The sequence below is a fragment of the Erythrolamprus reginae genome, chromosome Z (assembly GCF_031021105.1).
Source record: "Erythrolamprus reginae isolate rEryReg1 chromosome Z, rEryReg1.hap1, whole genome shotgun sequence".
Lineage (NCBI taxonomy): Eukaryota > Metazoa > Chordata > Lepidosauria > Squamata > Dipsadidae > Erythrolamprus > Erythrolamprus reginae.
Window position 1 is genome coordinate 120,711,771 of NC_091963.1, and position 12,100 is coordinate 120,723,870.

Genomic DNA, 12,100 nt, shown 5'->3' on the forward strand with positions numbered 1-12,100 from the left:
TGTAAAAAAAAAAATCCCATTTGTACATTTCACATATAGAAGGGTATATGGGGAAGAACTTGTTAACCCAAACTGGTACTCTCTAGATATTGATATTGCATCCTCAAGGAATCTTCACAAGGTCTATGTGATGAAAGGACAGTCCAGACAATACAGAAACTCATGCACAGACCTCAGAAATAGTGCTGTGCGCAGAAGTGGCACCCAGTGCTAGGGGAAGTAGGCAGGGCCCCTTTTCTAGAAGAAGGGGACTATTTGAAAAATAGAGGAAGAACACTGGGATTACCTTTAAGTTTTTAATGCTTCAGTGCAAAAGGAATGAGAAAGACTTTAATTTGGAAAGAAACATTTCTTATTGGCTTTTCTAGGGATCAGTAGAGTCATTTTTCTAAATTAAAGAACCAAACTAAAGCACCATCCCATCAATTAAATAATAAAAAGAGTTTGGTGTTGCACCCTGAGATCTTTACTCTGGTACTGTATCTAAACATTACTATGCTCATACCAGTAAAGATGAACATACTTTAACATTTCTCTTTAAATGGATCATGCTGTACTCCCCCACTCCCTTTCCCGAATTACTGGAAGGGTAACCAGGGTATTACGGTATATAAAAATATGTCAGGAAAACATTCAATACTTAATTACCAAGGATCCTCATAAAAACATCTTCCCATATTGCTCAACTCTATAATATGCACATCTGTTGTTAATGATGTATTCTAGAATGTCTTTTACTTGCAAAGTGGAATTTTGCCATTTGGAGTGTTTATGTGATACATCACTAGTCTCCCTTGCTTTACTGTTCTTGTCTATTATTTGTTAGATATGAGTATATACATGAGTGTGATTGAACAATTTGCCTTTCTTTCCAGATTACAAAATCATTCAACCAATCTCTTGGACACCTGTGATTTTTACTACTGTATTTTAATTTGGCAACAGGATTTAACCCTGTTAAATGTTAAACATACCCATGTACTTCTGATTCTAATTTATTGTCATTGGTACCACAAGTGAAATAATAAAAATGAATAATAAAAACAAAAATATTGAACATTGGGGGATATCTAACAAAATGAAATTCAATGGTAAAAACGTGAGCTTATACATTTAAGCAAGAAAAACAAAATGCACAGGTACAGTATGGTACCTCGCTCAATAGTAGTAATGTGAGAGAGATCTTGGAGTCCTAGTGGACAACCATTTACGTATGAGCCAGCAGTGTGCAGCAGCTGCCAAAAAAGCCAACACAGTTCTAGGCTGCATTAGCAGAGGGATAGAATCAAGATCACATGAAGTATTTACACTACTTTATAATGCCTTGATAGGGCCATACCTGGAATACTGCATCCAGTTTAGGTTGTCACAATATAAAAATGAGACTCTAGAAAAAGTACAGAGAACAGCAACAAAGATAATTAGGGGACTGGAGGATAAAACATGTAAAGAATGGTGACTGGAATTGGGTATGTCTAGTTTGATGAAAAGAAGGACTGGAGGGGACAAGCAGTGTTCCAATATCTCAGGAGCTGCCACAAAGAAGAGGGAGTTAAGCTAATCTCCAAAGCACCTTAAGGCAGGACAAGAAGCAATTGATGGAAATTAATCAAGGAGAGAAGCAAACTAGAACTAAGGAAAAAAATTCTTGATAGTCAGTGGAACAACCTGCCTCCAGAAGTTGCAAATGCTCCAACACTAGAAGTTTTTAAAAAGAGATTGGATAACCATTTAATAATAATAATTTATTGGATTTGTATGCCACCCCTCTCCGCAGACTCGGGGCGGCTAACAACAATAATAAACACAACATGTACAATCCAATAATAAAAACAACTAAAAACCTTATTGGTCGCTGGGATTCGTGCGGTAGCAGGCGGTTCCGGAGGTAATCTGGTCCATTGCCATGTAGGGCTTTAAAGGTCAGAACCAACATTTTGAATTTGTTTGAAATGATATAGGTTTCCTGCCTAAGCAAGGGGTTGGACTAGAAGACCTCCAAATACCCTTCCAACTCCTGTTATTCTAAATCTTTTAGAAGCCACTGGTCTGTATTTCTCTTGGATCTCAATGTCTGTGGATGATTTACATCAGCACTAATAACATATTAGTTTTTAGGCTTTTAGTTTTGTGAAGAATAGTGCATACATGAGACTGAATGCCTGAGTATGAGGTTCCGAGTTAGACTTTGATTGTCTTCTGGCTTTAGTTATAAAATAGATATAACTTTTAAAATTGAACTCTTTACACTTTAGACTCTTTAAACCTACTGATGTGGTTGTTTCTATGTGTCTTCTTTTAAACCCTTAATGATTCAAATCTACAAGATGTGGTTTCTAATCTTCACAATAACTATAAGCAGTTATACTTTTATCTTTCACAAATTACAACATGACAAATCTTTTTCTACAATCCATCCTGCTACTCATCAAAACCATAAATCATATCCCACCCCCTTTTTAAATACTATGGCTAAAAACCAGGAGACTGTGAATTCTGCTCCCACTTTTGAACATTATAGCTGGCTATATGACTTTGACCCATTCACTCTCCTCACAGGGCGCTTGTTGTGGGGAAAATAGGGAGAGGAAGTAGAATGTTGCTACATTATTTACAAAAATAATAAAGGCAGGAAGTAAATAAGAAGTTTCCAGTTACTAGTAAATGTGGATGTGTTTTCTCTCATCAAAGAAGCCATTTCAGTAATTTCTGTCATCTTCATCCACCATTCTTCCATTGTATGTATAAGAAATAAAAATTAAAAAATAAAAAATATGATGGGGTTAAACTAGATCAGTGATTTTCAACCTTTTTTGAGCCGCGACACATTTTTTACATTTACGAAACCCTGGGGCACATTGAGCCGGGGGGAGGGGGCGCTAAAAAAGTTTGGACAAAAAAATTATCTCTCTCTCTCTTCCTCCCCTTCACTCTATTTCTTTCTCCCTCCCTCTTTCTCTCCCTTCCTTCCTCTTTCTCTCTCCCTTTTTCTTTCTCTTCCTTCCTTCCTCTCTTTTTTGCTCTTTCTCTCTCCCTCCCTCCCTCTATGTCTTTCTCTCTCTCTCTTTCTCTCTCTTTCTTTCTTTCTCTCTCTCTCTTTCTTTCTCTCTTGCTTTCTTTCTCTCTGAGCTTCGGGGCACACCTATGTCTTGCGGCACACTAGTGTGCCATGGCACACTAGTTGAAAAACACTGAACTAGATGATCCATGGGAGTGGGACCTCTTCTAATTATGTTAATCTGTTATCAAATTAAATATACCTATCTGTATCTGGATACTTAGTTTTATAATTTTGACATGCTTCATTATTAAATCTGTTTTTTTATGAGGGGGTTATTATAATCTCTTTGAATGTTGAATTTTTACCTCTAGAAGCTAGAAGGGGGGCTGGTGAGGGGAGGTTGAAGGTACATTCTGTAATGCTTAGGAGATTGGATGCTGCATAGTAGAATGCTTCATTGCCAAATGAATTGGAAAAGAGATAATTTTCCCTGGAGGTATCTCGGGATTAGTTGCAAATATTTGAGGGCATATTCAGTGAATGGAGAAATTGGGCGTTGAGATGATACTTGTATATAATACATATATGTTTTGGAATTTAGAGGGGGTGGGCTCTTGGTTTGAACCTGCTTGACGGGATTTCAACCTCCGCAATTTGCAGACTGCTTTTATTATTTCTTTTCAATAAATTTATTTTTGTTTTTAATTGATCAATGTTTCTTTAATTGGTTGAAGTCATTTCCAACATAAGTATTCCTCAATTTTTCTATCTTTGTGCATACAATAATCTCACTGCAGTTATAATATAGAAAACAGTGTTCCATAGTTTCTTTTTGTTTATTCATCAGCCCAAGATCAGGCAATCACTGTATCAATCAATCAATTTTTATTATAGTCATAGACAGAGACTAGACAAAGCAAAGCAATCAGTAAATATACAACTTCCGCAATACAGAGATAATAGAATCAGCTTTGATCAGACATAAAGTGGTTTCCCATATGCACACTTTTCAAGCCTTTTAATTCAACCATTCAAATTAAAAGAAAAAAAAAAGGATTATGACTTAATCCACTTATTCCTAATACCTTGAGCAGCATTCATCAATACAACTGAATGCAGACAGATTCCCATCTGAATTCCTGACATCTTGAACTCAAATATAGAAGACAAAAATCATTATTTTTATTGGAAAACAAACAACATAGCATTTCTGAGAAACATGGGAGAACTGAGTTCATCAAAAGAATTGCAAATATTCTGGAAAAAAACCACACCAATTCCTGTTATTGAGTAGAAAAATATCTCAAATTTCATTTTCTCTCCCCCCCCCCCAATATCGGTAGTCACAAATTTGTTCACTTTTTGAAAAATGTTTTAAAATAACATCGTTAAAATATTGTTAAAATAAAAGTGTAATTCCTTTTAAATAATGAACATTTTCCATTCTTTGCTTCCTGCCACACTAAATTTCAGATTAATTGAAGAGTAAAAAGAGCCAGGCCTATGCTTGTAAAAGAATAGAGCAATACTATCTTAGTTATGCCTTGCACTTTCTAACATTGTAATTCTACTGCTGTATTTTCCCCAAAAAATTAAATACAGTATTACTAAGAAAAGTGAGATTCGTCTCATTAATAATTCTTAACCTTCATTGAAATCATTTACATTGCAACCTATAAAAGGAAAACCATTCTAACAATTCAGAGTAAACTAGCAGAAATTGTTTTTGAAATTCTTCATCAGATTAATAAGCCATACACTGGGACAATCTCTTTATCCCAAATTCTCCAGAGGGGAAAATATTTTAAAGAATTTTTCAAAAGTGGACATTCTTCTTAGCTGTGACAATGGTACCACTAGCTTAACGGAAGCATCCTTTGGCTTTCCTCCTAATTGTAAGAATACCATGTATGATACACTGAGAACATATGCACGAAAGACAAATTCCTTGTGTATGCAATCACACTTGGCAAATAAAGAATTCTATTCTATTCCATACCATACCCAAAACATGAAAATACAGTACTTCAGAAGGAATTTTTCATTAACAAATTAAGAATTAAGGGGAAAAGAAAGCACCTACCCAAAGGCATACATATGGATTTGGAAAACCCCCCCAAATTAATAGATGGAAAGATGCAATTGTGGAAGGAAGACAGCTGCTCTTTTACGATTACAGGGAGCAAAGCAATCCTTACAATATGTGCATGTCCATATGTTGAAAACACTGGAAGAGTTCCTTCCAGAAGTTCTAGAAATGGTTGGAAAACGCTGCGTGTACTTGCGTCTGCTGTTCCTCTTTCCCAAAATTTCTGGGGGGAAAAAAATCTCATTATTTATTGGGCGTCAGGAGAGATTCAGCCTACCTCGCCAACCCAAGAATAGTTTCATCTGTTCGTCTGCATTTTATTTTTGTTTCACAAAAAACTTACGCAATTCCCAGACCCAGGAGGCATAAAAAGCCTGCACAGATGGCTGAGGGAGCACTCTTACAGAACATCGTCCTGACTCCTCGACGCAAGATGGCCCGTCAACTCTTAAGCACGTCTTTTCTGCTTCTTTTCCTCTTCATGGTCCTGATGCCATCAACCGGAAACGCCTTGCTTCCCCGGAGTAAGTGGGTCTGCGAGGGGGAAGCAAGATTCTCCTCGCAATCGGCTCCTCGAGAAACAGAGATGGCCTCTTCCCCATCTTTCCTCGAGTCAAGCATAGGGAAAGGCTTATGGGTTCCTTAGTCGAGAAAATAAATGAAACGAAGCTCCATCGACGGACCCCTGATTCTATGTGAACTTGCTGAGTTCCGGGTGCATTTATAAATAAAGAGGCAACATCGTTCCGGAGATCGCAATGGCTGTTGCCTCTTCATTTATACACATACAAACATCTCTCTCTCTCTCCATCTATCTAATTTCCCTTTTTGCTTTAGTATTACAAAATGAAGTTATTTAATGTTTTATAGTAAGTAATAATAAAAAAATTAAATAACTTCATTTTGTAATAATACTAATGCAATTAATACTAAAGCTATGCTTCATTATGTAATAATAGTAATGCAATTAGATATACTAAGAAGAGTTAATAAAGCTTTTATGTAGTTTAGAGAGGATAAAATGTAAATGCATTGTAACTCTAAAAAAGGTCAGAAGCCACTTCTTTATGTTGTCTTTTTCTCCTCTCCTTTCTTTTTTCTTTTCTTTCCTATTCACTTAACACTTTTTGCTTTTATAAAAAGTATTATTTGTAATTTGCAAAAAAGTTTTAATTTTTAAAAAAAAGAATAACAAGAAATTGAAACACAACAAAGTCATTTTAGAGACTGAAGATACTGTTTGTGCACTGCAAAAGCTAACCAGGTTTGAATTTGAAATCTTTTGAATAGTGATTGATCCTCTCTGGTGCATTTTGAGTGGTCTCTTTCTTACTGCTTGTACCTCAGATAAATAATCGCCAGGCTTAATATGTAAGGCAATGCTTATGCATTGTCTGGCATTCAAGTTTCTCCTGGTTTCTTTGTCTGCACAGATCTCCATGAGAATGGAAACAGGTGCGAGTGTATCGCCACTACAGCCACTGCAACCTTACGAAGCCGTATTAGTTCCATACATTTAATTCAGCCAAGACCACACTGCAATGTTCTGCAAGCCATGTAAGTGTCTTTTGGCCTGATTATATCCTCTTCTTAAAAAGAGTGATGCTTATGTGAAAGTAGTTAAATTCATACAGCCATTTTCTCTGTCTTTAATTATCAGAGCTACCTTGAAGACTGGGGTCAAAGTCTGCCTGGATCCAGAAGCTCAATGGGTCAAACGCATTGTCCAGAGTGTGCTGAACAGGGTATCTATTTTAAGTATTTAGGGGAAGTGAATGGAACTAAAGAACACTTCTCAAATGAAATGACATTATAGGATTTGATTGAAAACTGATACTTTATCTTCTAAATAAGGCTGAGAAATGTCTTGGTATTGCTCTATGCCAGAGTTACTATCCTATTGGCCTAAGGCACCAGTTGAATTTGGCATCAGAACTACAGGTAGTCCTCTACTTATAATGCTCAGGAATTTCTACTTATGAAGTTCAGAAACTGTTCAAAATGAAGAAAGAAACTTACAACCCTTGGCCAAAATTACAGCCACTACGGTGGCCTTGTGAACAAAAGTTGAGTGTTTGGAAATCCCATCTGTCCTTACAACTGAGCGCAGGAATGCTGCAGCAACCTCCTCACTTACTTTTTGCCAAGATTTAAGCCTGCTTCTCACACTGCTAAGTCCATGGGCCTGCTTCCCATCTGGCTGCGCCTTTTCCCCACAACTTGGTTCATTTTACTGTTTCTGTAGATTTCCATTGGAAAGCAGCTTCTCTCTGTCACGCGGCCTTCCTACATGACTAGCACGGAAAGGACAGCTGATCTATCCATAGGTCAGAGTACCGAGTAGAGGCCACGTGATGCTGTGTCAAAAGTGAGTGGCATTTTGGAGCAGCCACAATTTATTGCAGGCGCTTCCAAAATGACACCCACTTCTGGAATGGTGCCATGTGGCTTCCATGTAAGAAGGGTGGGCGATGGAGCAGCTGCTTCCTGAAGGAAATCTGTGTAAAATTTAAGTGGTCCAAGCTATGATGAGTGGGGTGGAGACTGTGGGACCCAATGGGGTGGGAAGTAAGCCCAAGGTCTGTGGGGACCCAGCAAAGCGGGAAGTCAAGTGTTGTGTCCAGAGGACAGTTAGGCCTTGTACCCGCCCCACATTCCTTGGGCGGGAAAATACTGCAAGGTGATTGGTTGGCTCAGCCTGGCAGCCCGGCTTATATATAGCTGCCAGGCACGGCCATGTTTGTCTTGTTCTGTTCTGTAACCCGTTACCTCTTGTTCAATAAAGAATCGTTCTTACCCATTCAGGGCCGCCGATAGGGGGGTATTACTGGTAGTGGTGTACCGGGCCCGGCCATGAGGGGGCCCGGTTTTGCCCGCCGTCGCACATGCGCAGTACCGGCCCTCTCTTGCCTGCCTCACCAACGAAAAAGGCGGGCCCTACCCCCCCCCCCAGTTCCTGGAGTCTGGACCCCCCTCCCCAGTCCCGATGCTCGCTCTCTCTTTTCCTCTGGGTCGGAGAATCACCAGACAGCTCTCGTCGTCAGCAGTTTCCTCCTGGAAGAAAGGGGCGGGGTGGTCGCCAGGGTCCTTTGAAAGGAGGAGGGGGAGACAGAGGAGGGGAAGGAGGCTGTTGGAGCGTCGCCTCTCTCTCTCTCTCTCTCGGCAGAAAAGCGCCCGGTCGCTCAGGAGAGAGCGGGTTCCCGGGGAATCGGATCGGTTACAGCTGGGAAACGCGACCCCGCTTTTCCCGGGGAGGAAGAGGAGGCGGCAGGGAAGGGGAATCCGGAGCGTCCGGAGGCTGGCGGGACAGTCCGGTGGCCTTGCGCAGGAGGAGGAGGTCGGGAACAGCGCCGCGGAGCCACAGGAGGAGGAGGAGGAGGCCCCGACTCAAGAAGCCGAGCGCTTCTTCAGTTGCTTTGGGCTCCCGGGCGCCTGCGGGGCTCCGGGCGCTCTGCAGCTGCCTGCAGCAGCTTGGCCTCGGCTGGATGAAGCCCCGAGCAGGAGGAGGAGCAAGAGGACCGGGGTTGGAGGAGGGGGAGATCCCTGAACGGTTCCTAGACGGGCTGCCCCTCCGGAGATGGCGGGCTGGCTGTGGCGGGAGGGTCAGGCGGAGAGCTGCTCCCGGGTGGCGGCGGCCCTACAGCCCTCTCCTTGGGCCCAGGAACGAACGGGGGCAGATGAGGGGGATAGCTCCTCCCGGGAGGATCTCCTCGTGGCCTCCTTTCCTTTCACTAATTGTCCCCCTCAAACATAGGTGATTAGCAACAAAAGAGCAATAAATTGTCCCCATCAAACACAAGTGATTAGCAATAAGAAAACTTTGGTTTCTCCCCTCCCCTTTCAGGCCCAGGGGTCTCTTTCTCCCCTCCCCTCTTTGGACACACTTGAATGCAAGTTAAGTTGAGACCCATCTTTGTCGCCAGGCATGGGTTAACTGAGATACCCTGAGGACATATAATTTTATGAATGGTATTGAATGTATGGAATGGTTCTTAATGATGGGGTTTTAAAATGTTTTGTTTCTTTTTAAACATTGGATTTGTATATTGTTGTGATTGTTGTGAGCCGCTCCGAGTCTCCAGAGAGGGGTGGAATACAAATCTAATAAATTATTATTATTATTATTATTATTATTATTATTATTATTATTATTATTATTATGACAGTCTCAAAATGGGTGAACAGTGTGGTCGGGCAGTAGGAAAAGCAAGTAGAATGCTTGGCTGCATAGCTAGAGGTATAACAAGCAGGAAGAGGGAGATTGTGATCTCCTTATATAGAGCGCTGGTGAGACCACATTTGGAATACTGAGTTCAGTTCTGGAGACCTCATCTACAAAAAGATATTGACAAAATTGAACGGGTCCAAAGACGAGCTACAAGAATGGTGGAAGGTCTTAAGCATAAAACGTATCAGGAAAGACTTCATGAACTCAATCTGTAGAGTCTGGAGGACAGAAGGAAAAGGGGGGACATGATCGAAACATTTAAATATGCTAAAGGGTTAAATACGGTTCAGGAGGGAAGTGTTTTTAATAGGAAAGTGAACACAAGAACAAGGGGATACAATCTGAAATTAGTTGGGGGAAAGATCAAAAGCAGTAGGAGAAAATATTATTTTACTGAAAGAGTAGTAGATCCTTGGAACAAATTTCCAGCAGACATGGTTGGTAAATCCACAGTAACTGAATTTAAGCATGCCTGGGATAAACATATATCCATCCTAAGATAAAATACAGGAAATAGTATAAGGGCAGACTAGATGAACCATGAGGTCTTTTTCTGCCATCAGTCTTTTATGTTTCTATGTTTCTATTAATTTCTTTTAATAAAAAAGAAGGGATTTATTTATTTATTTATTTATTTATTTATATGCCGCCCAGTCCCAAGTTTTTCCTTATTTCCAGATTGCATTTTTTCTTGGTGAGGTTCCGCCCATTGCTTCTTGTACTACCTTCAGGTGGCATGGAGAATAAATAGATGGCATCTGCTCTGTGGCAGCCCTTTAAGGATTGGGAAACTACTATTCTATTCCCCCTCAGTTTTCTATTTATTGAGCTAAACATACTCATTCTCATAGGATTTAGCCTCTAGGCCAGGGGTGTCAAACTCAATTTCATTGAGGGCCACATCAGGGCTGTGTTTGACCTCAGAGGGCCGGGGGAGGGCTTGCCCAGGGTGTGTGGCCATGGTGGGCATGGCACGGGATTTGGGGGGGGCAGTAGTTTTAAAATGGCCGGGGGGGCCCCAGACACTTAGGCTGTATGGGGCCCCAAAATTCCTGATGGTGGCCCTGTACCCATTGATTGCAGTCCTTCATTCCAGTAAGGATTTAACATCTGGCGACACAGGGTTTAGGGATGGCAAGCTACTTATGTGCTGGGCTGGTGCTGCAATGTGGCCCTTGGCCTGTGGTAGGCCTCCTGGGGCCTTCCCTATCTCAGGCACTTTGTATAACAACATGCCTAGTCACTTAATGGCCATATTACTAAATTATCTGGGGCCCATCAACTAAACAATGTCGGTTGGCGGGCCCCAGGGGAAGAGCCTTCTCTGTGGCAGCCCCGACTCTCTGGAACCAGCTCCCCCCAGAGATTAGAACTGCCCTACCCCCCCTTGCCTTTCGTAAACTCCTCAAAACCCACCTTTGTCGTCAGGCATGGGGGAACTGAGATATCTCCCCTGGGCCTATACAATTTATGTATGGTATGTTTGTATGTATGTCTGCTTAATAATGGGTTTTAAAAAATATTTTAAATTGTAAATTATTAGATTTGTCATGAACTGTTTTATTGTGTTGTGAGCCGCCCCGAGTCTACAGAGAGGGGCGGCATACAAATCTAATAAATAAAATAAATAAATAAATATTAAGTGTTCCTTAAACACAGTAAATATAAAGGAATATAAATAATAGTAGTTGTGCATAAATTTATGCCTCAATAACATCTTTCTTTTTATGTCCAATGTTTATATTTTGCTGTTTAAATCCACAGGAAAATCAGTAACAGCCTATGCAAAATGGATGTAATGGAAGATGGGAGAAAGAAAAATACTAAAAAATTGCCTAGACAGAGGAAAGAGCTTTCTGCCTTTGATGGTTATGAAATGAATCTTTCAAACACTGCTTTCTTGCTTTGCATAATCATACATTAAGTGTACAGCAGGTGGTAGCATCTAACTGTTCTGGACTGATCTCCAATATTAAGTGGAACAGTTCTTGGTTGCAGTTGGACTGCCTAAATATTCCTGCATTGTTGTTAATAAGAGTAGGAAATCCAAAAAACAAAATACCCCACCCAGCCATCACCCTTAGTAGAATAAGGCTATAACTCTGTTTAGAAATTTGCTTGGATGTCTTCATCAAAAGTGGAATGTATTTTATAGCCAGATAGACAAATATATCTTTTATTTTATGTACACCGAGAGCATATACACCAAAGACAAATTGTTTGTGTGTCAGATCACACTTGGCTAATAAAGAATTATATTGTGTTATGTTGTGTTCCAGAACTGATTGTTACGTGTGCATCTTTATTTTTCCTTTTGACATTTTAATTACTTTTCTAGTTTCTTTTGAACTAGAGAGGAAAACATATATACAATAAATACTTTATATCATTTTTCCTAATTCTAATTGGTTGCTTGAGTTTGGGGATATATTTCTAGGAATTAAATAATATGCTAAATGAAAAAGTAAAAAATACTGACTGATACAAGGATAATGCCTTAATACAAAGTATTTGTTTGCTTGTTTGTTTATTAGATTTCTATGCTGTCCTTTGGAGACTCAGGGCAGCTCACAACAAAGGTAAATACAAAACCATATAAGAAATCTATCTTTAAAATATACTCTAAATACCCTGATTCTTAAAACCAATCATCCCCATTCATCCTATCATACATTATACATTCAGTTGTCGGGCAGGCTAGATGTTAAAACTCAATGGCCCCAAGCCTGTCGGCAAAGATAAGTTTTTAAGATCTTACAGAAGGCCAAGATGATAGGGGCGG

At 40.1% G+C, this 12,100-nt stretch overlaps 1 protein-coding gene across 1 annotated transcript; it reads left to right on the forward strand.

Annotated features, from left to right (window-relative positions):
• The first annotated feature begins 5,448 nt into the window (after positions 1 to 5,448).
• Positions 5,449 to 11,581, forward strand: LOC139175890 (alveolar macrophage chemotactic factor-like). Its single transcript, XM_070767257.1, has 4 exons — positions 5,449 to 5,614; positions 6,524 to 6,647; positions 6,751 to 6,835; positions 11,083 to 11,581. Exons 1-4 carry the CDS (start codon positions 5,473 to 5,475, stop codon positions 11,092 to 11,094), a joined length of 363 nt encoding a protein of 120 aa, XP_070623358.1. The 5' UTR covers positions 5,449 to 5,472; the 3' UTR covers positions 11,095 to 11,581.
• The last annotated feature ends 519 nt before the right edge of the window (positions 11,582 to 12,100 follow it).